The sequence below is a fragment of the Delphinapterus leucas genome, chromosome 16 (genome assembly GCF_059928025.1).
Source record: "Delphinapterus leucas isolate spDelLeu-1000000601 "Yukka" chromosome 16, BTC_Dleu_Yukka2, whole genome shotgun sequence".
In the NCBI taxonomy this organism is placed as follows: Eukaryota; Metazoa; Chordata; class Mammalia; order Artiodactyla; family Monodontidae; genus Delphinapterus; species Delphinapterus leucas.
Window position 1 is genome coordinate 61,043,700 of NC_143144.1, and position 27,214 is coordinate 61,070,913.

The window sequence follows — 27,214 nt, forward strand, 5'->3', positions numbered from 1 at the left end:
ATTGACTGGATTGTATATTACGTGAGGGTCACATCCAGAGCATCCAGAGAGTTTTCTGTGGGACTTTGTCCAAGCCTCTGTATAGTATCACTCTTGCCCCCTCCAAGTCTCTCGATGCCATGTTGAACTCTTTCCTCTTAAGCAGAAGGTTAGGGGCTTCCCTGGTGGCAGAGTGGTTAAGAATCCGCCTGCCAATGCAGGGGACACGGGTTCGAGCCCTGGTCCGGGGAGATGCCACATGCTGTGGAGTAACTAAGCCCGTGTGCCACAACTACTGAGCCTGCGCTCCAGTGCCACAACTACTGAACCCTGCGCGCCTAGAGCCAGTGCTCCGCAACAAGAGAAGCCACTGCAATAAGCCCACGCACCACAACAAAGAGTATCCCCGGCTCACTGCAACTAGAGAAAACCCACGTGCAACAACGAAGACCCAACGCAGCCAAAAATAAATAAATAAATAAATTTATTTAAAAAAAAAAGAAAAGAAAAATCTTCAGTTGAAGCAGCCCTGCAGAGACAGATCAAACTTCCATCAATTTCAAGCCCACTGAACACAGCAGAGAAACTACTGCTTTGGTACATTAAGTCATTTGGCTTTGAGAGCCCACACCCTATGTGTGTGTTAAAATTTATAGGACTCAAAAAGAATCAGTTTTACCAAATTAAAAAATTAAAAAAACAAACAAAAAGAGGCAGAATGCACTTGGCCCTGGAAGTGTCAAATGGTGGGTGTAAAATTGACCTAGTCTTTGACTATGAAACAAGTATAGGTAAAGCAACTGGGTGAATGCTCAGAAAATCTGTTCCCTATCCCACCTTGCAAAGATTTGTCTTCCATCTAACACTTTCATATCTCAAATATACCAAACATGACTGTTTTTTAAATGACAGACCAAATCGTATGTAATACAGTTGTGTTCCTAAAGCAGCAAGACTAGATGACTTTAGTTTTTTCAGTGTGCTTTTTAAAGGTATTTTATTTCAGCTTTCCCAAATATATCTATTCCTTACATATCAACCCTTTACCATCTTGAATACACACAAAGATTTTTCTCTAGGTTTTTTCTGCAGATTGTACATCTCTAGGTGGGGGTAGTGGGGGATGAGAAGCAGGTTTTATACAGCTGATGTGATCACTGTACAGACAAGCTTGGAAAATGCTACTCAATCTGCCAATTAATTAAAGCATTAATCTGAGGAACAGCGGGGCCAGGGAGTGTTTACCCAAAGAGGAGGGTGGTAAGAATTGAGTGGGAAGCTCCCTACATTTGCATGAAAATGAAGGTGCTTAGGAAACCCAGCTTCCTTTTGTCTCTAAAGGTGGGGCAGCCCTTATCCAGTCCCTGAGTCTTTCTGGCCTATTTAGGAAGCCTTTTAGGGAGCTAGTGTCTGAGATATGAAAGCACAGCAGAAAAACAAAACTTAAACCCTGGGCATAGTAGGGTACAGAGCAAGTCCAGTATAAAGTAGCTTCTTAGACCTGGAATGAAACCTTCTAAATTTAGGAGTATGTGCTGGTAATTAAGTAGAATAGATATAATGGTTTCACAAGTTTTAGAATCATATGTATAGACTGGGTTCAAATCCCAGCTCTGCTTCTTATTAGCTGTGTGATTTGGGGCCAATCATGTGTCTTATCTGAGCCTTATTTTTCTCATCTGTAAAATAAAGATTATGAATTGCCTCTTCATCTCAAGGCAGTTAGCCCTCTGCTTACTGTAGACAGAAAGGAGGCTAGAGAGTGATTAGGAGCTTTGCAAGATTATAAACTGCCTCCAACACAGCCTTTTGTTCTTTTTGAGCGTATTTTTCAGCAAGGGACTATAAACCTCAAGTTTCCCCCTCAACTTCCTGGAATGTGCTGCATTCTTTATCTCTAAGAGAAGTGACCTTGACTATAACAACAAAAGACCTAAGACAGCAAGCAGCTCATCCTGGGATCTCTTTGGCTACGTTGGCTGTACTCAAGATGAGGTTTCCCTGTGCACCCCTAGGGAGGGTGGTGAAATGGACATGGATAATTGACCCAGCAATATTTGATGATATTAAAGAATTACTGTTAATTTTTAAATTGTGGTTTAAAAATATGTATACATACATAAGTATATTAAAAGCATAAAATTTACCATCTTAACCATTTTGTTGTTAATTTTTAAGCATAGTAATGATACTGTGTTTTTTTAAGCTTTAAACTAAAAATTTTGCAGATAAAATGACATAGTGTTTGGGGTTTGATTCAAGATAATCCAGAGGGAGGAAGATTGTCCCAGCAACTAAGAACTCTAGCCTCATGGCACAGTTAAGAAGGGCCTTTTTCTAGAGTTTAGCTTTTTGTAAGATGGCTCTTTATTCTCATTTCTTTTCTTGCAGAACTCTCAGAAATTGAGCCCAATGTGTTCCTTCGTCCATTTCTGGAAGTAATTCGCTCTGAAGATACCACTGGCCCTATCACTGGACTAGCACTCACCTCTGTCAACAAGTTCCTGTCCTATGCGCTCATAGGTAAGAGCTCAGACTTTGTTGGATGACCACAGCCCTTCATTTCTTGCCTCTCCTGGAGTGGTCAGGCTTTAGGCAATGAGCTGGTGATACTGGAAGGTTTTTCCCAGCCATCCGTTTCCTTGTAGAAGAGAAATAGGATTGTTTATTGGTTACTCATCACACTAATTGACTCAGGTTGTGCAGAGTGGGGAATGAGAGGTTTCCTTGGGACTCTGATTTCTTTGTGCTCTGGAGGCAGTTAAGGGTATAGTGCCCTTGAAGGTTTGATTTATTTTGGTTTATTTTTTAAGTTATTTTTCAAATATAATGCATGCTCATTTTAAGAAGATAAACAATAAAGAGGTGTCTAAAAGAAAAGTTAATGGTTTCTCTCAATGTTTCTCCTCCCTCTTTAGGTAAATAATATTAACGGGCAGGTTTGAATCTTCCTATACCTTTTTCTACATGTGTATAAATATATATAAAGTTTCACCTCTTTTAAAAAAGAAATAAAAATAGAATTATGTGCTACATATTTTCTCATTTAATAGTATTAACTTAGGTGTACATGATATAATTATCCATCTGATTTATTCTTTTCCCTCCAGTTTTTTTGAGGTATATAACATTGTATCAGTTTAAGGTTTACAGTGTAAAAGATTTGATAGATGCATATGTCGCAAGATGATAAACATAATAAGTTTAGTTAAATCCATTGCCTCACATAGAAACAAACTTTTCTGTGTGTGTGATGAGAACTTTTAAGATCTCTCAGCAACTTTCAGACATACAATACAGTACTGTTAACTGTAGTCATTATGCTGTACACTACATCCCCAGAACTTATTAATCTTATAACTGGAAGTTTGTATGTTCTTTTTTTACTGGGATAAAATATACATAATATAAAATTTGCCATTTTAATAATTTTAAAGTATATAATTCAGTGACATTAATTACATTCACAGTGTTGTGCAACTATTACCACCATCTATTTCTCAAACTTTTTCATCACGCCAAAAAAGAAATTCTAATCATTAAGCAATGATACACCATTTCCCCTGCCCCTCAGTCCCTGGTAAGACTTTCTTTTTCTTTTTGGTAGCTGTATAATTTCCATAGTATAGATATAATACAGTTCACACAATCATTCTCTTATTGAGTAATATTTAAGTTGTTTCTTATTTTAAGCCATTATTATTTTTTAAATAAATAAATTTATTTATTTATTTTTGGCTGCGTTGGGTCTTCTTTGCTGTGTGTGGGCTTTCTCTAGTTGCAGCGGGCGGCGGCTACTCTTCGTTTCGGTGCGCGGGTTCCTCATTGCGGTGCGCGGCTTCACATTGCGGTGGCTTCTCTTGTTGCGGAGCACAGGTACTAGGCGCGCGGGCTTCAGTAGCTGTGGCTCGAAGGCTGTAGAGCGCAGGCTCAGTAGTTGTGGCGCACGGGCTTAGTTGCTCCGTGGCATGTGGGATCTTCCCGGACCAGGGCTCAAACCCGTGTCTCTCGCATTGACAGGAGGATTCTTAACCACTGTGCTACTAGGGAAACCCCAAGCCATTATTAATAATGCTGAAATAAGCAACCTTGTTCATATGTCTTTATTATTCATTTTCCTTTTGTATGACAGATTCCTGAACTTGAAATTTCTGGTTTAAAGACCATGTGCAAATTACATTTTTATATGTACTACCAGTTTGCTTTCCCAAAAGATTAAAATCATTTGCACGTCCAACAGTAAGGTTTGAGAGTTTCCATTTCCCCACTCTGTCACCAGCACTGATTATTATCGATATTCTTTATTTGTGCTAATTTGATGGGTGAAAACTGGTATTTTGTTGTTTTTGTTTCCTTGAGGCTGAACATTTGAATTTATTCTCCTTTGCCTATTATTTTATTGAGTTGTTTTTGTTTTTCTTATCAATTTGTAGTTCTTTGTATAGTGTTTATTAACCTATTGTCTATCACAGTATTACAAATATTTTCTTCCAATCTAGTCCAGATATTTTATCCAGTCTTGTTTATCTCTGAATTTGTTTATGGTGTCCTTTTTGGATTCCTTTATAGTTGGTTTTGTCACTTAGAATACCGATTTTTTTTCCCCTATTGTCTGCCCATGTGCAAGGGTGAGGAACATAGAACACAGGCAGCTGTCCTTGTTTCTAAGTAAGGAGATAGGAAAAGAGGAAGCTCAGGCTGTAGCTAGCAAGAAAGGAAAATGACCTTCAGTTGAAGGCAAGAAAACCCTTTATCTTTTCTAGAAAGTTGGATTTGCTTAGTTGAAGCATTCAGGATTGGGAGCAGGTATCCTGGGTGCCAGCTAGGTTCTCTAGGTGCATGAGCTTCTCCAGGCACCCTAGTCCTAGCTTCATACTTCTCCTAAGCAAAAATCAGGCCCAGCTACTTACAGCCTTGCCCTGAGCACCACCTGCAGGTCATCTCTCTTCACGGCCTCCAGCAGCTGCCCTCGGTGCCGTTTCCCTCTGCTCTTTCGTCAGTGTTACTCTCTCCCCCTTCTGGGGTTGGCAGACAAGCTGGTCATTGGAGACCTCAGGCCAGCTGGTCACTGGAGTTTCCTGTGGTGGGAAAAGAGAGTGCTGGAGGTGGTGATTGCATTGGGCATGAGAATAGGAATGGGAAGGAGTGTATGGAAGCCAGAAGGTAAAGGAGATGAGATTGGCAGATTTCCCTGCAGTCTTCTCCAGGGTGGCCAGGAAAGGAGGAGATTCTAAAGAAGGGGTCCTGGGGAAGACAAGGTCTGTTAAGTGAGCCACCTTCTGTTTAGGCTGCCCTTCTGGAAGGAACTGCCTTCCACCTCTCAGCCCTGTGACCCAAGGCGTCTAGGGTTATTTTAGATCCTACTCCAAAGACCAGCCTTTTGTTTGGCCCCACACAGCTGCCAGATCAGGATTTGTGCCTCTGATTGTCTGGCTTATGAGGCCCTGCCTGTGGTTCTAAGGACCTGTCACTTGTACCTACCTTTTTAGAAAATTAACTTTGCTACTTCATTCAAGCTCAGAGGATAAGAGCTACAAAAAGATCAGTAGCGCTTAAACCTCTTTACCTAGGGAGACTACTGAAAGAGGGGACGAAATAGACCCCCAGGAGTTGGGAGCAAGGCTGCCATTCACTAGGAACTCTGAAACACTACACAGCACTGAGAAGGTCCTGGATTTCCCGAACAAGGAAAGGTCCTTCTGTGGACCCTGGAGGCCTGAATAAAGAACCCTGTCCAGCAGGGCTGTGAGAGAGGACTCAGGCAACAGCCTTGAGAGTATAGGATTTTCCGTGTTGATTGGGAGAAATATGGAGAGTTGGTGTGATAGAAGGAGCTGGGTCACCTCCTATACTGTAGATCATCATGAAATTGGCTTCCTTCTGCATGACCTGTAAAGTAGCCGCTCGTGATACTGAGTAGTGGCATGCAGTAAACAGGGCAAAGAGAGCCTGACTAGGTGTCAGAGACTAACCAGGACGGAAGAGAAGAAAAAAAACAAATGAAAACCTCTCACAATTGATAAAAGTTTTCTGGCTCATTGTGGCAAGAGAAATGTTCTGGTTTCTCAGCCATCTGCTGAGCTTCAAACTCAGGAACTCCATTAATTTCAGGTACCAAGAAAGAGAAAATGGTAAGAATTTCTTCTAATTCCCACACTTAAAACTAGGAGCTTCTCCTAGCTTACACCATGCCACCTCTGGAGCATTTTTCTCTGTCACTCACAAAGCTTTGTCACGTCCCTATCTTTTTTTTCCTACTTTTGCTCCCCTTTCAAGAACAATCCAGGCAGTTCAGCAGGACCCTTGTAAGCCTTGATGGAGGTCACTTTGGCTACTCCTTGTAGATATTTATTTATTATAAATTTATTTATTTTATTTTATTTGTTTATTTTTGGCTACATCGGGTCTTCGTTGCTGCACGCGGGCTTTCCCTAATTGCGGCGAGCGGAGGCTACTCTTTGTTGCGGTGCAACAACATTCCAAAAGCAATCAGAGGGAGATGTGTTGAAAGAGAACATCTGAAAAGAGAAAGGCTGCAACCTTGGCATTCAAAGCTCTGGCCCTACTTAGCCCTTTCTCTGGGCCAAAACCTCAGATTTCCAGGCCCTTCCTCTATGAAATGCGTAGCTTTACCCCAGTGATTTCTGAAGTGTGGTCCCCTGACCAGCAGCATTAACTTTACCTGGAATCTTGTTAGAAATGCAAATTCTCAGGCCCCACGCTAGACCTACTAAATCAGAAATTCTGGGAGTGGGACCAGCAATTTCCTTTTTTTTTTTCTTTCTACAAATTTATTATTTATTTTACTTATTCACTCTTGGCTGCGTTGGGTCTTCATTGCTGCATGCAGGCTTTTTCTAGTTGCAGTGAGCGGGGGCCACTCTTCTTTGCGGTGCGCATGTTTCTCATTGAGGTGCGCGTGCTTCTCATCGCAGTGGCTTCTCTTGTTGAGGAGCATGGGCCCTAGGCGCGTGGGCTTCAGTAGTTGTGGTACGTGGGCTCAGTAGTTGTGGCTCACGGGCTCTAGAGCGCAGGCTCAGTAGTTGTGGCACACGGGCTTAGTTGCTCCACGGCATGTGGGATCTTCCCGGACCAGAGATTGAACCTGTGTCCCCTGCATTGGCAGGTGGACTCTTAACCACTGTGCCACTGGGGAAGTCCCAGCAATTTCTATTTTTAACAGGCCCTCCAAGTGATTCTGATATATGTTTAAGTTTGAGAACCACTTTTACACAGTGGAGTTTGTGCTGAGATGCTTATTAAAGCCAGTTATGGGCAAAAATTCTCAGGTAGCTCAGGAAGCCATGGGTTAGGGAATTGGGAGAGGAGAAAACCAAAAGTCTCTCAAAACAGTCTCTAGACAGGATGTCTTGACTTTTCTGTCTCTCCTCTACACATCTTTTTTGTTGGAGCAGATCCCACCCATGAGGGCACGGCAGAGGGCATGGAGAACACGGCAGATGCTGTCACCCATGCCCGTTTTGTGGGCACAGATCCTGCCAGCGATGAGGTTGTCCTGATGAAAATCCTTCAGGTAAATGGAGGGGAAGAGCAATTAGACTAATGGCCAGGAGCTGGTGCCTCTGGCTCTACCTACTGGAGCCTGATGGCAGCTTGAAGCTATGTTTTGACTCCACTGGGGCTTAGAGAGCTACTTTGTTTCCAAACAAGCAGCTCCGGTACCCGAAGTAAAAGCTTTTTCTAAGGAAAATAATTAAAAGCCTTAAATGAATTGATATCAAATACCGGAACCCTTAATAGGCTTGTACCTCTGGCAGACTGTATCTGTGCCATCCATCCGTTGGGCTTGTGGGCTAGGGCTGGAATGAGTGCTGAACTATGTTGGGGTCATGCAGAGTAAAGACACAGTTCCTAAGACAAGCTCCTGGGAGACCCCCCACCAAACTGAAGCAAGGTCAGCTCTTGCTAACCTCTTTCTCACCCCTGAGTGCTTCCGTAGGAGACTTAGAGAAACAGGAGGCAGCTTCTCTCCCCTCATGTACACCCTTCTTCACCCAGCCTGCCATGTTTATCATGGTCTCTCCTTTTTTTTCCTGGTAGGTACTGCGGACTCTGTTGCTGACCCCAGTAGGTGCCCACCTAACCAATGAATCTGTATGTGAGATTATGCAGTCTTGCTTCCGGATCTGCTTTGAAATGAGGCTCAGTGGTAGGTGCTTGAATACTGGGCCCTTCACCATTCCTGGGGCCAGTATCTGTGAGTATGAATACAGGATGCTGTCTCTCAGTCCCAGAGAGATGGAAAACTCATGACTTCTCCATCACCTACCTTGTGGAGCCATAGGGATCTAGGAGTCTCTGTACTTGACAATTTGTTGTGCAGCTAGAATAGAGACCTTAGCTTTTTGTGCCAGGGCAGGAATTGGGCTGGATCCCAGAATGACTCAGCCCAGAACCAAATCTCCCTCCCTTGAGGTTTCTGGGATTGACACCAGCCTGCAACCCCTGAGAACACATCATTGCTCCCCCTTTTTATCCTGACTCAGTAGTGCCATCTAGTGGGCCAGTGATGTTCTGGCTGCCAGGCTGAGCTGGAGCTGGTTTTAATAAGTTTGGTATAATCCTTAGTAAACAAGGTTTGGAGGGGAGTCTGCTCTGAGAAGCCTCCTGATAATAGCACGGCAAGTAATGACACCTGTGTTATTTGTTTTTGCCTGTGCAGAGTTATTGAGAAAATCCGCAGAGCACACTCTCGTCGACATGGTGCAGCTGCTCTTCACAAGGTAAACCTGCTGCTGTTTGCTTCAGCCCGGCTGCCCAGGCCTCTTGAGCCTGCTTGCTTCCACACAACCACTTCAGGGACCTGGCCAACCCCACAGCCACATCAGAGGCCATTGAGATTATGGATGGGCGTGGTTCTCTAGGACCAGGGTTACGAAGCAAGGGAGAAAGAGGAGGGAGCTGGCTTGGCCTCAGGGGGAAGCAGAGGGTTATTTGATCTAGGCTGACAGAACTTCTGCTTCCCAAACTTGTGTCTGTTTCTGTGCAGGTAGCAGCTGGGAAAGGGAACCCAGAGAGGAAGCCAAACTCAAGGGAGCCTGGAACAGGTTGCTGAGCTCCCAGAGCTCAGCCCGATTTCTGTAAGGAAGGACCAAGTCTAGAGTGACCAACAATCCTGGTTTGCCCGACTGTCCCAATTTTAGCAGTGAAAGTCCCTCATCCCCACAAACCAAAACAGTTGTTACCTCGTCAAGACCCTCAAATTAGGGCCTAGGAGACCTTTTCATACTATGCCTAACACCCTTTTTTCTGTACTTCCTTTGAGTAGACTAACTTTGAGAAGAGCTGAGGCGAGGGTTTTACAGCTTCCCCTAGGGGATATTGATAATGGAAGAGGTTATGCATGTGTTTGGGCAAGGGTTTATATGAGAAATCAGTATACTATGAACCTAAGATTGCTTTTAAAAATAGTCTATTAGGAGGGCTTCCCTGGTGGCGCAGTGGTTGAGAGTCCCCCTGCCAATGCAGGGGACGCGGGTTCATGCCTCGGTCCGGGAAGATCCCACATGCCGCGGAGCGGCTGGGCCCATGAGCCATGGCCGCTGAGCCTGCGTGTCTGGAGCCTGTGCTCCGCAATGGGAGAGGCCACAGCAGTGAAAGGCCCGCGTACCGCAAAAAAAAAAAAAAAAAAAAAGTCTATTAGGGACTTCCCTGGCGGTCCAGTGATTAACACTCTGTACTGCCAGTGCAGGGGGCATGGGTAATAATCCTTATTATCTACAGACTAGATCTGCCTCTGGACCCTGCTGCAAATTGTTTCTTACTTCTCAGATTCAAATTTACTAATTTCAAAACTTCCACCTGCCTTTTACTTCTCACCCTATGCCCAGTCTCCTGGGGTTTTGATAGACTGCCCTTTCCCCATATCATGGCTTTCAGCAATACTTGCTTAGTGAATACAAGCAGAAAGGAGTCAGTTTAAAGATGAAAAGAGCCTCCACACTCCAAGGGTACTTAGTCACCTTTCCCTCATGACTACCTTCTTTTTTAGAAAGTATCTGTGTCACAGGTCCCTCAATTTCTGTGGCTCTTCAGTGAAGCTCCAAAAAGAGTGAAATTAGCCTGCTTCTTTTCCTAGCTTTTCCTAAGAGATAGCATGCTCTGGCCCAGAGCATCTTCGGGCTGTGGCTGGCATGGAGGGGAAGATTTGTTATTATCCTTAATTACAGTCCATGGGATTTTCTATCTTACAGGTTACCTCAGTTTAAAGAAGAACCCAAGAACTATATGGGGACCAACATGAAGAAGGTATGACCTGCTATCCCTCATCCAAACCTCGATCTCCCAAATTCTGTACTGTAGAGATTTTCCTGGATACCCTTGCTTAGGAAAAACATACTTTCGCCTAGACAGGTTTGCTTGGAATCTAGAAATAGCTTTTGCTCCTTTACCAAGAAATTTATTCTTTCCCAAGTACCTCTCCTTCCCCAGCCTTTCCTTTCCAGCCTATATTTGTTGACCCACCATGTAAGCTAGTGAGCCAGTCCTTCATGGAAACTGGGTAAGGCCCATCAGGCTGGGCTGAAAATGTATGTTGATAAAGGTGAAAATCCTGCCATCCCCTCAGGGCCCAGTCTTACCAGCAGGTAGGAGGCCTAGAGAGGCTATACCTCAAATCCCATCCTAATACTGGATTAGACTGGGCTCATGCTTGGGCTAGCCTCTGTTGACAAGATAAATCAAGTCTGACTCCAGATCAGAAGGTTCTCAAACTGCTAGGAGAAGAATGGTGTTCAGAAGAACGGCCTCTTTCTATCTTGAAGTGAAGCCCTGGACTTCACAGGCCTCTGATGAGGATTCTGCTTGCAGCCCTAAGAGGTTCTGCCCTTGGAGATGACCCTTGGCTGTTTGGTGCATGCACATAACCTTCCCCTTTCCCCTGCCATCCATCCCCATTCCTGCCCTGTGCCTTGTTGGTGTGTGTTTGAGTTTATTTCACTCTGCTTAAATCGTTCGTTTGCCTGTCTTTCACAGATTTCTCCATGTCTCCTCAACAAACTGGAGCTAAGTAGTGGGGAGCAGACCAAAGCCCTGAACCAGTTAGAGAGGGTACTACTCTTTAAGAACCTCAAGGTCTCTCTCCCTCTTCCTCTTCCTCTTCCTCTCCCTCTCCCTCTCCTTACCCCCTTTTCATTTATTTATTTAAATGTGTATTTTTTATATGTAACATCTGGGTCCCATATCCACTGTGTAGAGCACAATTTACCCCTCCCTAGTAACACAGCACGGCTTTGGAAGAGCTGCATGTGTTTGTAACTTTGCAGTGTTGGGAATTTTCGTGGGGCATCTGGCTGCCTGAAGGCAGAAGGAAGCCTTGAACTGATAATACATTATGTAGTAAGCCTAGAAAGAGAGCCTGGGTCCTGCTGACGTCTTGTGGGGGGGCTTAATATCTACCATTCCTAGGGGAACTATGAGGAACTGTCAAACAAGACCCTTCCCTTTTCTGCCCTCTCCCTGTCTCAGAGCTGGCATTAGAAAGCTTAAGTACAGTCCTTGATTCTAGCTGGATGCCTGAACTTGGTTTTGAGGGAAAGGGTAGTCTGTCTAGTTGGGGTCATTTTTTTCTTGGTTACCATTAAAGGTGTCATTCTAAGGTTTAGGACTCTAGATGGATGAAAAGGAGCCAGGTCCCAGGTTAGCCCAGGACACTGGCAATACTTTGGGATCTGCAAAGGTGACCTCTGTCCTTTAGAAGTAAGGGAACTTACAACGGAGGTGCAAGCTAAAGATTACCCTAATCCGCATATCCTTGCTTTAGGAAGAAGAGGGAGAGAAGGAGGTATGGGCTATCTAAGCTCTCATAACAGTGTGCATGCTAGAGGTGTGGCTGTGGACATCCAGGTCATTGAAGATAAAAAGAACTGTGTGTGTTTTGCGTGTGTGTGTGTGCACTAGACAGTCCATAGGCCTGTGTTTTCTTTGCATGCCTTGTCTCAAGTTTCATTTGTGTGCTTGCCTAGTCTCAAGTTGCAGCTCTCTTCAGTGGCTACCCACCATTTTGCCATGATTATTAACCTAGGACCTGCCCTTTCTTTATAAAGTTTATATTGTCCTTTGGAAATAAAACGTTATACGGATAAGGTGATGTAGAGTTTCATGAACTGCTCGCTCCTCCCCCGCCCACCTTAGGATCTTAGAACAGGGAGCACAGCTATACTGTTAAAGGACTGAGACACTTGTAAGAACTGGCAGCCTCTCAACTCCTATTCCATCCAGGAGGCAGAGAGCATTCATTGAAATGATCAGGTTAGAGCTACCTCTGCAGAGGATAGAGAAGGAAACAGGAAGGACTGATCCTAGTGTGGGACGGAATCTCAATGACTGGGCTTCTCCATGGAAGTAGGACTACCTGGAATTCCTGATATTGGAGAGCCACCTGGAGAGAAAAGATATTTCACACAAGTCAATCCAGATGTGAGTGCCATTTGGAGCTCAGTGACAGTTTCCAGTTTAAACCAGGAGGTTCCTCTTTTCCCACATTGATCTCTTGGACTTCTGGCCTATCTGCATGTTTAACTGACTCTTACCCCCAGAACTTTCTTTTGGGCTTCAGTGGTTTCTGGAGGGAGCATCCTGGTTCCTGCTTAACCACAGTGCTCAGAGCACTTGAAGCTCTATTCTAGGCATATGACTGCTGGCATTTTGGAGATGCAGGAAAAAAAAGTGTAAATCCAATGTGAGGCTGTTGCTATGTTACTAGGAGCTGGAGGTGGGGCTCAGCTGTTGGGCCTGTCTCCTTTATGGGTGGAGATATGAGTATGGAAGGAAGAATTATGTGGTTTCTAAGCAAAGGATCAAAGGTTGTCCAGGTTCTGGAGGGCTTGGGGGAGGAAGAGGGGCTTATCCTTCAAATAGCAGAAGGAATTGAATAGGCCAAGGATAATATGGGTATTTTCAGCTTTTAGAAAGAGGCAGGGAGAAAAATTGTTTCTACTCTCTTTTAGAGTCATTCTAATGGTTCCTAGAAGAGAATTGCTGTTGCCCATTCCAGGAATTGTCTATCAATCTAGGACTAGTTTGATATAACTGTAGAAGGACTGGATGCAAACTGTAATTGAGAAGGTATCAGGATTAAGAAAATGAAATGGGCTTAAACAAAGTAGCTGTGAACTTAGGGTGGAGAAAATGCATGAAAACCTATACCCTAAGGTAGTCAGTAGGTGATAAAGATTTTCCTTTGTGACTAAAAGGAAGCTATAGGAGTAAAGATTTTCCTTTGTGACTAAAAGGAAGCTATAGGAGAGAGAGAAATGCAGCAAGAGGAAGGGAAATGGAATAGAGTAAGAGTCCAAGAAATCAGTAGCCTTACCATCTGAAAGCAGTGAGAAGGACAGGAGGTCTCATTTAGATACCAAAGTTGGGAGCAGCAGAGAGCAGAGCAGCAGCATGACATGATCTTTCATCCTTAACTCCACAAATCAACTGGGATGCCACTCCTTCCTTAATTCCAAGGAATGAACCTTTCTTTGACCAATGTGGTGTAGACATTCCACAGTAAGGGATATGGTTAGGATCTAGGCCCAGTTCATGAAGTAATAGGAAAGCTAAGAGTTTGGCTGGGAAGGAGTAGACTCTCACGGTTGGATAAGAACTAGGAGTAGGAGGCTACTATGCAGGTAGTTGAGGAGGAAGGCCCAGGGATCCAGGGCCTGAAGATCTGCAGCTTTGGGCAAAGGGCCCCCTGCCCTTACGCTTTCAGGACTGAGGATTGCCACCCAGTATTCAGGGAAGCAGAGTGATGTATGAGGGCTAGCCTTATCAATGACCAGCCTAAAACCAGAATGTCACCTTCCACTTGGAGGCTCTCAGGCTGACCTTTAAAGTGGCAAGAGTAGAAGGCAAGTTAGAGGAGTAGGAATGTGCTCTGATGGTCTAGATTCTTACTGTGGCACAGATGTGGGGTATAGACTATTTTCTAGGGACCAGTAGGACTAAAAGAAGGGAGATTTCTAGGGATACAATCTTAATTTGAATACCAGTGCTAATGAGGTGTGATATTTCCAGCTGAAAATGAGAGCAGGAGGCATGAGTGATTCATCTAAGTGGAAGAAACAGAAGAGATCTCCCCGACCCCCCCGCCATATGACCAAAGTCACACCAGGTTCAGAGCTGCCCACCCCCAGTGGAACCACCTTATCCTCTAACCTCACTGGTGAGTACCCTGAGTTGCTTCTTCTGATTAGAATAGATAGAAGAAAAGTTCCTTCCTCTCTCAGGAATTTTGACATTGAAGACCAACTGATTGAGGGGCTGTGGTCTTTATACTGAGAGCAAAAAGGGAAAACTCCAGGTCAGATCAAACTGTGACCATTTAGCAATTCACAGTGACTTAAGGTTGTTCTCCTTCCAGTGGGACTCTGACTACTTTAGAGACCAAGCACATGCAGAAATTAATATGCAGTCTAGGAAAAACAAACAAACAGTACCATGGAAGGTATGTGTTTCCCACAGGGTCTCTTTTCTTCAAGCCTCACTCACTTTGCTTGGCAGGTGGCATGCCCTTCATAGATGTACCCACTCCCATCTCCTCTGCAAGTTCAGAAGCTGCCTCAGCAGTGGTCAGCCCCTCTACAGACAGTGGCCTGGAGTTCTCCTCCCAGACCACCTCCAAAGAGGACCTCACTGACCTGGAGCAACCTGGCTCTCCAGGGTACAGCACAGTTGCAGAGCCTGGCAGCAGCGAGCTAGGGGTTCCTGAGCAACCTGACCCCCAGGTACGGCTTTGATTTCTAAAGACCCCTGTCTAGTCTTCTGCTGTGGAATTGGCTTGATCCTTTGGCTCTTTATCCAGGCCTTGGCTCAAAAGAAAGTTGGGGCAGGAGGTTCTTCCCTGTTTGCTAGAATTAGCTGTGCTACCTAGAAAAACCACAGCATTACTCACTGTGAGAGGTAGCTCACAGGATTTTCAAGCTGTGCATACATGCAGTACTTGGCAAAGGTGAGGATGCTGGCCATGGCTTTTTCTGGAAGTTAACGATCTAAATCCAAGCTCCTGAGGGCCTCTGTTGCCTCTGGGGTTCTAGTCACTGTAGGTCACTGATGCCTCAGGTGATGTTTTCTGAGTCCTTCATCGTACTCCTTCCCTGAACCATCTTGCATTGATTCACAGCCCACTGAGCTGGCCCTACACCTGTAGTCCATTAGAAACACTTGGAGGACAGATACTTAAGAGAAATAAGTTCCCAATTGCTCTTGCCTCATCTCTTTTCCTGTATCCTCCCCACTACTGGTCATAGCAGGAAGGGGCCCATGTGGAAAAGGCCCAATCAACATCCGTGGAATCCATCCCTGAAGTATTAGAGGAGTGCACATCTCCTGCTGACCACTCTGACTCTGCTTCTGTCCATGACATGGATTACGTCAACCCCCGGGGTGTGCGCTTTACACAGTCCTCTCAGAAAGAAGGTGAGTACTCTCAGGCAGGCTCTTCCCCCATCCTACCCACTAAGCTGTCTGAGCCTAAACCATCTTAGACCCAAGGTGTCTGCTGGTCCAAGTCCTATGCCATTTTCTAGTCAAGAAATGGAATCAAGCAAGAGGACTATTGGATGGAGCCCTTCCCTAACTTACACAGAGAGGGAGTTTGGTGGACAATAGGAAGTGAGAGGGAAGAATAGAAAGCTTGGGACTTTTAACAGAAAGGTGGGATCATCAATTCTGATTCCCTTCAATAAGTGAGACTAGTCTTCTTACTGCCCCAGGAAAAAAACATTTTTTTCCTGAAGAGAATCACTTATCTGAAATTGCCTGTATAATGCAGAGCAGGCTAGGCCAAGTGATTGAGCCAGTTGTTTCTTAGCAGTCCCACTTCCCTCCTGGCCTTTCCCAGGCACAGCTTTGGTCCCCTATGGTCTTCCTTGCATCCGTGAGCTCTTCCGATTCCTCATCTCCCTCACCAACCCACACGACCGCCACAACTCAGAGGTTATGATCCACATGGGACTGCATTTGCTGACAGTGGCTCTTGAGTCGGCCCCTGTAGCCCAGTGCCAAACCCTCTTGGGCCTCATCAAGGATGAGATGTGCCGCCACTTATTCCAGGTAAGACTGGATTTCTAGAGGGACTCCGAACACCTGGCTTTTTTTCAGGGTCTTTCAAGGGCCAGGGGAACACAGGGAGGTTTGGCTGATTCATGTGAAGAGTATAGGACCCAGGAAAGAACCTACCTCCCCTACTGACCAGTAGTCATAGTCAAGAGGACTCCAGTAGTTCCCCGGGGACTCTGGCAACCAAAGGGAAACATAGGAATGGCTAGATATAGAGTTCCCTCAGAGCACATGACCTTAGTGACAACTTCCCACAGTTTGCTGTCCTGCTTTCTCTTGGCTGAGCCATAGTCAGGTTCAGAAACCTAATAGCCCATCCTACTGTGATCTCCAGCTACTCAGCGTAGAGCGACTGAACCTTTATGCTGCTTCCCTGCGGGTATGCTTCCTACTGTTTGAGAGCATGAGGGAGCACCTCAAGTTCCAATTAGAGGTGAGTTTCTTGAAGTTGGAAAAAAAATAGGAAGATGTATGGCACCTTCATTCGGGTCAGCTTTGTCATGCTGCAGGAGTGGGATTTGGTGGCTTCTGAGGAGAGTGCTTTTAGCCTCCATAGTTTGGTTCATTGGCTCTCCTCTTTAGTGGAGAACTTAAAAGGTGCCCAGAGAAACCTGGCTGGCTATAAAATGGGAGAACCGGAATATGAGAACTGGCAGGTAACCTCACCATGAGTGGGTAAAACTCTTCTGTCCGCAGTTCTTTTGCAACACAGGCAGGCAAGTCAAGCTAGCTTCGCCACTAAATTGCAAAAGGGATCTCTGAATAGGACCAAATCAGGCTCACACAGAGAGCACAAAAAGGGCAATGGGCAACTTGATCAGGTACGAGGTAGAGAGCCAGGCCTCCCCCATCATGAAGGACAAAGAGGGGGATGTATTTAGGGGATGGAATACCATTAAGTATCTCTTAATGCATACCTTCTGGCTAGGCATCTGCTTCCTGTTTAATGTTTTTCCTGTCCAATTTGTCTCTTCCTATCTTGAATCCTTTCCCCACCCAAATGGCAATTATTGGATTATTGTCAGATGTACATCAAAAAGCTCATGGATATCATCACTGTGGAGAACCCCAAGATGCCTTATGAAATGAAGGAGATGGCTTTGGAGGCCACTGTGCAGCTCTGGCACATCCCCAGCTTTGTCACTGAGCTCTATATCAACTATGATTGTGACTACTACTGTTCCAACCTCTTTGAAGATCTCACCAAGCTGCTGTCCAAGGTGCTGAGCATTATTACTGACCTCTAGAAAGACGACTTTATTAAGGAGATCTCTCTGGTGGTAGTGAGGATGCTACATATAGGGAACGAAACACTTGAGAGTTGGGGAACAAGAAGAAGTGTATCTTAAGGCAATGTAGAAGTTATGGGCGGTTTTAGGATTTTTGAAAAAGTATTCTAACCCCAAGTCTCCTGTATCTGTTTACTTTCCAGAATTCCTTCCCTGTGTCTGGTCAGCTCTATACAACACACCTGCTGTCTCTTGATGCCCTGTTGACAGTGATTGACAGCACTGAGGCCCACTGCCAAGCCAAAGTCCTCAACAACCTTACCCAGCAAGAAAAGAAAGAGGCAGCCAGACCTGGCTGTGAGGCAGTAGATGGCACTCGAGAAGCCAACAATAGTGAGAGGCATTTCTTTCTTTGAGGATCCCAGGGTTCTATGTTTATCCCTTCTCTACTCACTGAATCCGTTCTCCTACCCTTATGTCATTTCCTCCAAAGTACTCCTAATTCTGTGTTTCCGAGGTTTGGTGATGTGAATCATAGACCAGGCTGGCACATTAGCAGGACTCATGGACTTCTCCCTTTCTCCTCTTCCATGCTTTAGCTATTTTTACAGAATTGTTATTTCTTTATGGGGAGAAAAGAGAATATAGATTAAAGGATATAGAACTTCTGTGCCTAAAAGCTCCAGGCCCTACCTTTTCCTACCCCCAGTGCCTGCCTCCACTCTAATTAATCTTCTCTAGCTTTTCCTTGAGATTGAGGTTGCAAAAGATCAGGGAAAGTGATTGCATAATCTCTTTATTAAATTGTAGAATCTAATGCTTGGCTGACCTGGGATAGTGACTACTTATTTGGGCTTGGGTTTGTCCTGTCAGGGCCGGTGACCTGTGTGGGAACATGCAGATCTCCTTGGCCTGAAGCTCGATTCTCCTGCAGCTCTGCTTGGCTTCCTACACCATCAGTCTTCATTTACCTTCTTCTCTCTTACCAGCTGAGAGAGCGGCCAGCGATGGGAAGGCTATAGGCATGGCCCCAGACATCGCAGGCCTGCATGTGCCAGGTGGAGGGCGGCTGCCAGCAGAACATGGGAAACCAGGATGCAGTGATCTGGAGGAAGCTGGTGACTCTGGGGGTGGGTACTGGGTATCCATCATCCTAAGCCCCCTCAACTGGAAGGCCTGTTAGAGAACAGAGGGGAGGGGAGCAGAAATACCCTAGGGTAGTACCTAAATGAACATTGGCTGCTCACCATGCCTTCAGACCCAGAGAGAGGCAAGAAAACATTTGGAGCCCTAGAAGATAGGACTTATAAGGAAGTGGAAGACTGATGAGGACAAGAAATTTTCTGAGGCATCCTTGTTTTCACTAGAGAGTATATCAGCATCCTTCCAAAAGTCATTATCCTGGTAAAAGAGGTCTTACTGGTGTTTCCCTCTCTTCCTCCCATTCCTAGCTGACAAAAAGTTTACCCGGAAGCCACCTCGATTTTCCTGTCTCCTGCCAGATCCACGGGAGTTGATTGAAATTAAGAATAAAAAGAAGGTATATATAGATATCCCCAGAGCTCAGCCTCTACCCACTTCTGACTGGGTGTTCTCTGTCGGGTTTCTGTCTCAGAGAATGAGGGAGAGTCTAAGCTCACTGAACAGCTTCCCAAGGCTAGTTTTTGAGCTTCTTGGGGCTTCAGCAACCCCCCAATCTCCTTTGAATCCCTTTCCTTACTCCTAAGCCATGTAATCGGCATCTCCTATTGTGTGCTCCTGGGCAAATGCTGCCCTAGCTGAGAGTCAGGTGTTACTTGTGGTGACAAGAGCCCTGGGAGCTGGTATCCTGTGGGTCACCGAAGGTTATTGGTCATCTCGAGCTCTGGGGTGATGATTGGCAATAAAAGGGAATTGACATTTATTCTGGTGCTTTTTAGTAAAGTTCAAATAACTGTACTTTCTGGTTTTCTGGTAACACAAAGAAAACCTTCTATTTAACCCTTTCTTCCTCGTAAGGCCAGCCTAAATGACTTTGGTTTATGTGTGCCCTTGATTGCAGGGCTGTGACTAGACAGTCAAAAAGTTATCATCGCAGTTATTTCACCTTGTCTTTCAAACCCCAGGGCCTTAAGAGCTAGGAAGCCAAAGAAAGAAGGGGAATCCGAGCTAGTCTGTAAACAGATGCCAGGAACGGCTCTAATACTGGAGAGAAAAGAAAACCTTCTCTAGTCTCTTTCTTATATTTTTTTCCTCTGGTTCTCAGGTTGGAGGAGAGTGCTGTGCACCTTTAGCACTCAGAAAAGGAGTAAAAAGGAGCTCCTCAGCCACTTCTAGTTAAACATGGAGATTGGGTAAAGCTAGGGGCCCATGTGGTTCAGCCTTAGTTCTGGAGTGACTTAGAACCATGTCCTAGGAGCCCATTAGGTGACCAGCTGTGGACTGTGATGGAGACCTGCCCTTGTCTGGTTTAGGGGCAGAGCAGCTTTTGACACCTCCTGTATTTCTTCTCTAGCTGCTGATTACTGGCACAGAGCAGTTCAACCAGAAACCAAAGAAGGGGATCCAGTTTCTGCAAGAGAAAGGTCTCCTCACCATCCCAATGGACAACACCGAGGTAGCCCAGTGGCTGCGAGAGAACCCTCGGCTGGACAAGAAAATGATTGGAGAGTTTGTGAGTGACCGCAAAAACATTGACCTGTTGGAGAGCTTTGTGAGGTGAGGAAACTGCAAGAAATGTGGCACATAGTTGATGATCAGCCTGGGGGGACAGACAGTTCAAAACAGTACCAGTCAGTTCCTGATGGTGACCCAGGTCATACACTCTTCCTCTTCCCAAGATTTATATCTTTTGGATCTGAAAGAGTCTCCAGCAAGAAAGCTTTGGGCACCATTCCATTCTACATAGAGAACATTGCAAAGGGGTGGAGTAGGGTTCCTGAGCACAGGGTAGGTTCTGGGTTCCAGGGATGAGGTTTCTATGTAGGAGCACACTGATGTGAAGAGTACTAAGCTTAGGGGTTGTCAAATTCTGGTTCTGTGTTAGAGATGACCTAGGAGATACCTCCCCTTTGCCAGAGCTCTCAGCCTTTTCTGTTCCAATAGGAGAAGCTTAGTGGGACTGTAGCTAATAGAGCACCCAACATTTGCAGCTTATACATCTTAAGCCTTTCGTCCTTCTTTCTTTCCCTGTAGCACCTTCAGCTTTCAGGGTCTGCGGCTGGACGAAGCTCTCCGTCTCTACCTGGAAGCCTTCCGCTTGCCCGGGGAAGCACCAGTCATCCAGAGGTTGCTAGAGGCATTCACAGAACATTGGAGGGTGAGTTTGAGTGGCAGGGACTGAGCCCAGCATCCCAAATTAATTTGACTAAGGGTTTCTATGGCTTCAACTGAAGGACCCAGTTGCTGTCTCCTAAGAAGGCTGAGAGCAATGTCAGTGAGCTTTCCCATAGAGGGGCCAGCTTCCATCAGGGAGTTGGCAAGAGATGGGCCTCTTTCTGGCTGGTACCTTCCTCTTTATCATCATTGACCAGTGGCTTGGTAGTGAGGGTTTGATTGGCCAGAGAAGGGCATTGACATAGGTGGGGTCTTTGATTTTTCAGAATTGTAATGGCTCCCCATTTGCCAATAGCGATGCCTGCTTTGCCCTGGCCTATGCTGTCATCATGCTTAATACTGACCAGCACAACCACAATGTTCGCAAGCAAAATGCACCCATGACCCTGGAGGTAAGATTGGATCCCAGCCATGGCAGAGCAGTTCCAGCACAGCTTTGGAGGTAGCAGGAAGGACATGGGTTTTCCAGTGGGCACAATAGACAAGCTTCTGTCCAAGGGAGTCAGGGGGCGCTGGCCAATCCAGAAGAGGAACTGGGGTAGGGAAGTGGATTCTATCACTTACTGTTTCCTAAAGTCCTATTTACCACAGACCCAGGAGTTCCCTGAGTGGGGCTTCAGCATTGACACATGGGGGGTAAAGCTTATTGCCCTGTCTCTAGGAGTTTCGCAAAAATCTAAAAGGTGTGAATGGAGGCAAGGACTTTGAGCAAGACATTCTGGAGGACATGTACCATGCCATCAAGTGAGTATGCGTAGAGAATGGTGTAGCATCTCTGTTAAGGAGAAGCACGCTACTTCCTTCTCCAGATTTTGGAGTCACATCAGACTGCAGTGACTCATACACCCTGGATTTAGCATCGTAATTTATCTGGGCAGCCCCTTCTCCCCCAACTGATTTATTCCTCAAAGAAGCCTGAATAGTACTGGAACTTTAGTACCCTGAGCCAGGATCCAAACTGCCCCTGCTAAGTGGAATGTCATCACCCCATTTTCCGAACGCAGAGAAGCTGGGTTTTCCTGTCTAGCTTGCAAGATGCATTATGGGGCTAGTAGAGAACCCAAGATGGGTACTAGAGGATGAGGTTTGGGACACTTAGGTTTCTACTGTAAATCAGAAAAGGTAGAATTGTTCATCCTCTCATACCCAGAAAAAATATGAGATCTTACTATAGAACTAAAGGCCCACTGAGAGATGGGGCTTGGAGATTATGGGATGCTTCCTTTCTTTCTCCTTGGTGCCACTGGTGGGGAGGGAAGCAGACCACTGAGCTGCAGTTTTGATGACCTCTCATTGAAGGAAAGTGTCAGTAATGGGCAGAAAGCCCCTTGTCCTAGTTTGTAACCAGTCAGGTTCAGAGCAGTGCACCTACTCCTTTTGTTACCTCCTGACAGGAATGAGGAAATTGTGATGCCTGAGGAGCAGACAGGCCTGGTTCGGGAGAATTATGTATGGAATGTGCTGCTTCATCGAGGTGCCACCCCAGAAGGCATATTCCTACGTGTGCCTGCTGGCAGCTACGATCTTGACCTCTTCACCATGACCTGGGGCCCCACTATTGCTGCTCTTTCTTATGTCTTTGACAAAAGCCTTGAGGAGACAATCATCCAAAAAGCCATCTCAGGCTTCAGGTAGCCACAGTTTGACTATGGTCTTGGATCTCCTTCCACCTCTTTGATTTAACTTGGTTGCCTCCATGCCTCTCTGACTCCTACTCTTATTTTCCTTAGAATGGGTTCCTCCTGAGTTTTCAGGGAGGCTGAAGCTTGGGAAAGCTCAGTCTTAAACAGACTCAAGAGTAAAAGGTTTCTTCCTGGGACTGATTAGGGAAGAATCCCAAGCAAGCCTCCTTGGGGACTTGGAAGGGCTGCCTGGCCTTTCAGTGACTGTATCTGATATGTGACATTACAGGAAGTGCGCCATGATCTCCGCCCACTATGGCCTCAGTGATGTGTTTGACAATCTCATCATCTCTCTATGCAAATTCACAGCTCTCAGCAGTGAGGTGAGCAGGGACAGGAACTGTGTACTTGGAGTTCCAAAGGAAGACCTCTCTTTTAGCCATAGACCTACCCTTATCTGTGGAGCCGGTTTCCATCAGCATATTCTCTCACTACCCCTGGACAACAGTAGAGCTTAGCCATTTCTGTCTGACATACCCTAGGATGAGAATAGCATTACCTTATATAATGGGGATGAGAGAAGAGATGCAATAGTGGAGAAGGCCTTAGCCAGGGTAGCCCTTCCCACCAGTATTATGGGGGATTGAAGCAGAACTAGCAGAAGGACCCTCAGGAACCATAGGTAGAGGCCTAAGAGAATCTCCTTTCAAGACATTTGCCAGGGCCTAAGCCTCATCTCATCTTCCTTTCCAGTCCATTGAGAACCTGCCCACTGTGTTTGGAAGCAACCCTAAAGCCCACATTGCAGCCAAGACAGTATTCCATTTGGCCCATCGTCATGGTGACATCCTGCGGGAGGGCTGGAAGAATATCATGGAGGCCATGCTGCAGCTCTTCCGAGCCCAGCTGCTGCCCAAGGCTATGGTGGAGGTAATTCTTGGTAGGAGACTAATCAATAATAACAAGGCAAGAGCTCCAAGATTACGTACTGTCTGCATATAGAACTGGTTGAGAGTAGCACTGGGCCTGATGCATGCTGAAACTTAACAGGAACGCCTCAAATGTAAGACCACAGATCTTTGGCCATGGGGATAGCTGTGAAGGAAGGCTGGTAGAAGTTGTTGCCAGTCATCAATTGGAGGGGCCCAGTCAATAGTGTAGGGCAGAGGACAGCAGGAAGAAAGCCAGAAAACTTTGCATGGCAGAGCAGGAAATGCAGAGGGCATGTGGAAAGAAATTATTCTTGACCTGATTTTCCAGGTAGAAGATTTTGTGGATCCCAATGGCAAGATCTCTCTACAACGGGAAGAGACACCATCAAACCGGTGAGGGGAAATCAGAGGCTGGAGACCTTGCAGAGGGAGGATTAGAACTCTGGAGCTCACTAGAGCTTGTACTCTCTTTCTACAGAGGAGAGTCGACAGTGCTGAGCTTTGTGAGCTGGCTGACACTTAGTGGTACTGAGCAGTCTAGCGTGCGGGGCCCATCCACTGAGAACCAAGAGGCCAAGAGAATGGCCTTGGACTGTATCAAGGTAACTGCCCCTGCCTACCCCTGGTGAACAAGCCTAGACCCTTCTCTACTAGATAGACACTGTCCTATGAACTGAAGAATAGGGTCATCTAGGGTTTGTGACCAGAGCTGACTCCTTCTGCCCTCTCTCCCTGGCTTCTTGGGAACATTCTCTTCCCTCTAGTCCTTATCAATAACCCCTCTCTCGGGGCTTCCCTGATGGCGCAGTGGTTGAGAGTCCGCCTGCCGATGCAGGGGACACGGGTTCATGCCCCAGTCCGGGAAGATCCCACATGCCGTGGAGCAGCTGGGCCCGTGAGCCATGGCCGCTGAGCCTGCGTGTCCAGAGCCTGCGCTCCACAACGGGAGAGGCCACAACAGTAAGAGGCCCGCGTACCGCAAAAAAAAAAAAAAAAAAAAAAAACCCTCTCTTGTGCCGCCTCTAGCAATGTGACCCAGAAAAGATGATCACAGAAAGCAAATTCCTCCAGCTGGAGTCACTGCAGGAGCTCATGAAGGTACAGAGTGAAGAGGGAAGAGGGGTGAAAGGCCTGGCTGGGTCTGGGAGGGGAGACAGGGATAGTGGTGTGTGCCTCAGTTTCTGTCAGGGGTGGGCCAGTGGCTGGCTTCTCCTCCATGCCTGTTTTCCTGCTGTTATTCTCCTCCAGGCTCTGGTCTCAGTGACACCAGATGAAGAGACCTATGATGAAGAGGATGCTGCTTTCTGCCTGGAGATGCTGCTGAGGATTGTGCTGGAGAACAGGTAGAAGGCAGTCTTTAGGCAGGCCTCATACTGGGCTTGTGCCAAGGGGATGGAAGCCTGGAGTAATCTTGCAGAGTGGGCTCTAGGGACAAGAAGCACATGAAGCTATAGGCAGTAGAGGAGAAGCTTGCTCGTTATAGCTGCCTGCTTAGGGTATAATACCACTGAGCTCTGAAGGACCTAGCCTCAATCAGAAAAAGAGGCTTATTGCCCAGTGGCCTTTACAGCTGAGACTATCCTCATCCCTTATGTTTCTCAGGGACCGTGTGGGCTGTGTGTGGCAGACTGTTCGAGACCATCTATACCACCTATGTGTCCAGGCACAGGACTTCTGCTTCCTTGTGGAGCGGGCAGTGGTGGGGCTGCTGCGCCTAGCCATTAGGCTACTCCGGAGAGAAGAAATCAGTGGCCAGGTAAGCTGAGTGCAGCTGGGAAGGCAGGAAGGTATACAAGGGACTAAAGCCACAGTATCGGTTATGGATATGGCCTGAGACAGAGACTTCATTTAGTGCCCCATAGCATGAGCCCAGTAACCTACCACAGGGCTAGGGGAGTCTAACAGGGACATTGAGAGTGAATCTGGAATGGCCTCAGGCATGAAGCTAGTACTCAGCACCTCTGCTCAGTAGGGCTGGACGGCTGCTGCCTTGTGGCAGTCCCAGCCCCATACCTGATTTCCTGGCTCTCATGCTTAGGACCCTCCTGAGATCTCTTCACCCAATTTATAAAAGACAAACAGTATAGAAATGAGTTCAGGAAGGTCACAGGATATAAGATCAATACACAAAAATTAATCACATTTCTTTATACTAACAATGAACATATAGAAAATGAAACCATTTACAAGTGCTCCAAATGAAATCAAATACTTAGCTATACACCTAACAAAACATGTATAGGATCTGTATGCTGAAACTTACAAATGCTAATGAAAGATACTAAAGACCCAAATAAATGAAGAGGCATACCATATGCGTGGATTGGAAGACTCAACGTAGTGAAGACGTCATTCCTCCCTTAATTGATCTGTAAGTTTAATGCAACTCCTATGAAAATCCCAGCAAGGTTTTTTTGTAGACATAGACAAGCTTATTCTAAGATGGAAAAGCACAGGCCCTAGAATAGCTGAACATTTTGAGAAAAAACGTGGGAGGAATCACTCCATCTGATATTAAGGCTTACTATACAGCTATAGTAATCAACACTGTGGTATTTTTGGAGGGACAGACACATGCATCGATGTAACAGGAGAAACCAGAAATAGACGCACACAAAGATGCCTAACTAATTTTTTGACAAAGGTGCAAAAACAATTCAGTGGAGGAAGGATAATCCTTTTAATTGCTGGAGCAATTGAAATCCATGGTTGAGGGGGCAGGGGACAAATGAACCTTGACCTAAGCCTCATACCTTATAGAAAAATTAACTCAAAATGAATCATAGAATTAAATGTAAAATGTAAAACTATGAAACCCTAGAAAGAAAAATAGGAGGATATCTTTGGGAGCTAGGCAAAAAGTTCTTAGACTTGACACCAGAAATACAATTCATAAAAGGAAAAACTGGTAGATTTCATCAATATTAAAAATTCTACTCTATGAGAGCCCAGTGTGAAAAGGAGGTAAAGACAAGGAGTGTATGTTTGCAAATCAAATATCTGAAAAAAGACTAATACCTAAAATATAAAAGAACTCAAAACGTAACAGTAAAAAAAAAAAAAACAGACCAATTAGAAAATGGATGAAAGATATGAAGAAGATATACAGATGGCAGATAAGCACATGAAGAAGCTTAAGTGGTGTTCATCATCATTACCCAACAGGGAAATGCAAATTAAAACCACAGTGAGATACCACTACACACCTGTCAGAATGGCTAAAGTGAAAAACAGTGATAATACCAAATGCAGACAAGGATGTGGGTCAGTCACTCATAAATTTCTGGTAGGAATATAAAATGATAGAGCAGTTTCTTATAAAACTAAACATGCAGTTACAACACAATCCAGCAGTTGCACTCTTGGGCACTTATCCCAGAGAAATGAAAATTTACTTTTATAAAAAACCTATACATGAATGTTCACAGGATCTTTATTTGTAGTAGCCAGAAACTAGAATCAGCCCAGATGGTTTTCAGCATAAAGTGTAGTACATACTATTGTACTACAATGGAATACTATTGTAGTATTCCATGTACTACATGGAATACTATTCAGCAATTAAAAGCAACAAACTGTTGCTACATGCAGCAACTTGCATGACTGTCCAAGGAATTATACTAAGTGAAAAAAGCCAATCCCAAATGGTTATATACTATATCATTCCATTTATATGATGTTTTTGAATTGACGAGGTTTTAGAAGTTGTGGACAGATGGCCGGGGGCTAGGGATGGGAGCAAGAAAGGCAGGTGTGGTTATAAAAGGGCAACACAAGGGATCCTGTGGTGTTGGAACTATTCAACATCTTGGCTAGTGGTGGATACACAAACCTACACAAGTGCTTAAATTGTGTTGAACTTAAGCCACGTATGAGTACAAGTAAAACTGGGGAAATCTGAATAAGATTAGTGAATTGTATCAATGTCAGTATCCTGGTTATGATATTATGCTGTAGTTTTGCATAATGTTGCTGGTCTTTTTTTCAGTTTTTAAAAAATTAAACTTTGAAAATAGAGATAATTATAGATTCATATGCAGTCTATTTTATAATAAAGTATTGGATA

At 45.3% G+C, this 27,214-nt stretch overlaps 1 protein-coding gene across 16 annotated transcripts in view; it reads left to right on the top strand.

The window, feature by feature from the left end:
• GBF1 (golgi brefeldin A resistant guanine nucleotide exchange factor 1) overlaps positions 1-27,214 on the top strand; it is a 126,432-nt gene that overhangs the window by 87,972 nt on the left and 11,246 nt on the right. For 6 of the 16 annotated variants that reach the window (XM_089897297.1, XM_089897292.1, XM_089897291.1 and 3 more), the window contains 26 exons: positions 2,371-2,502; positions 7,395-7,513; positions 8,041-8,149; positions 8,663-8,723; positions 10,194-10,248; positions 14,008-14,155; positions 14,455-14,717; positions 15,240-15,408; positions 15,833-16,044; positions 16,385-16,483; positions 17,076-17,270; positions 17,483-17,672; positions 18,269-18,409; positions 18,731-18,819; positions 19,774-19,976; positions 20,454-20,577; positions 20,861-20,986; positions 21,256-21,338; positions 21,989-22,225; positions 22,506-22,599; positions 22,970-23,146; positions 23,477-23,541; positions 23,627-23,750; positions 24,175-24,246; positions 24,397-24,491; positions 24,751-24,904. In XM_089897297.1, the coding sequence (XP_089753423.1) occupies positions 2,371-2,502; positions 7,395-7,513; positions 8,041-8,149; positions 8,663-8,723; positions 10,194-10,248; positions 14,008-14,155; positions 14,455-14,717; positions 15,240-15,408; positions 15,833-16,044; positions 16,385-16,483; positions 17,076-17,270; positions 17,483-17,672; positions 18,269-18,409; positions 18,731-18,819; positions 19,774-19,976; positions 20,454-20,577; positions 20,861-20,986; positions 21,256-21,338; positions 21,989-22,225; positions 22,506-22,599; positions 22,970-23,146; positions 23,477-23,541; positions 23,627-23,750; positions 24,175-24,246; positions 24,397-24,491; positions 24,751-24,904 (3,536 nt within the window). Of the gene's footprint in view, positions 1-2,370; positions 2,503-7,394; positions 7,514-8,040; positions 8,150-8,662; positions 8,724-10,193; positions 10,249-10,974; positions 11,074-14,007; positions 14,156-14,454; positions 14,718-15,239; positions 15,409-15,832; positions 16,045-16,384; positions 16,484-17,075; positions 17,271-17,482; positions 17,673-18,268; positions 18,410-18,730; positions 18,820-19,773; positions 19,977-20,453; positions 20,578-20,860; positions 20,987-21,255; positions 21,339-21,988; positions 22,226-22,505; positions 22,600-22,969; positions 23,147-23,476; positions 23,542-23,626; positions 23,751-24,174; positions 24,247-24,396; positions 24,492-24,750; positions 24,905-27,214 lie in introns of all 16 variants that reach the window. The other 10 variants (XM_022568937.3, XM_022568942.3, XM_022568939.3 and 7 more) reach the window with 8 other exon arrangements.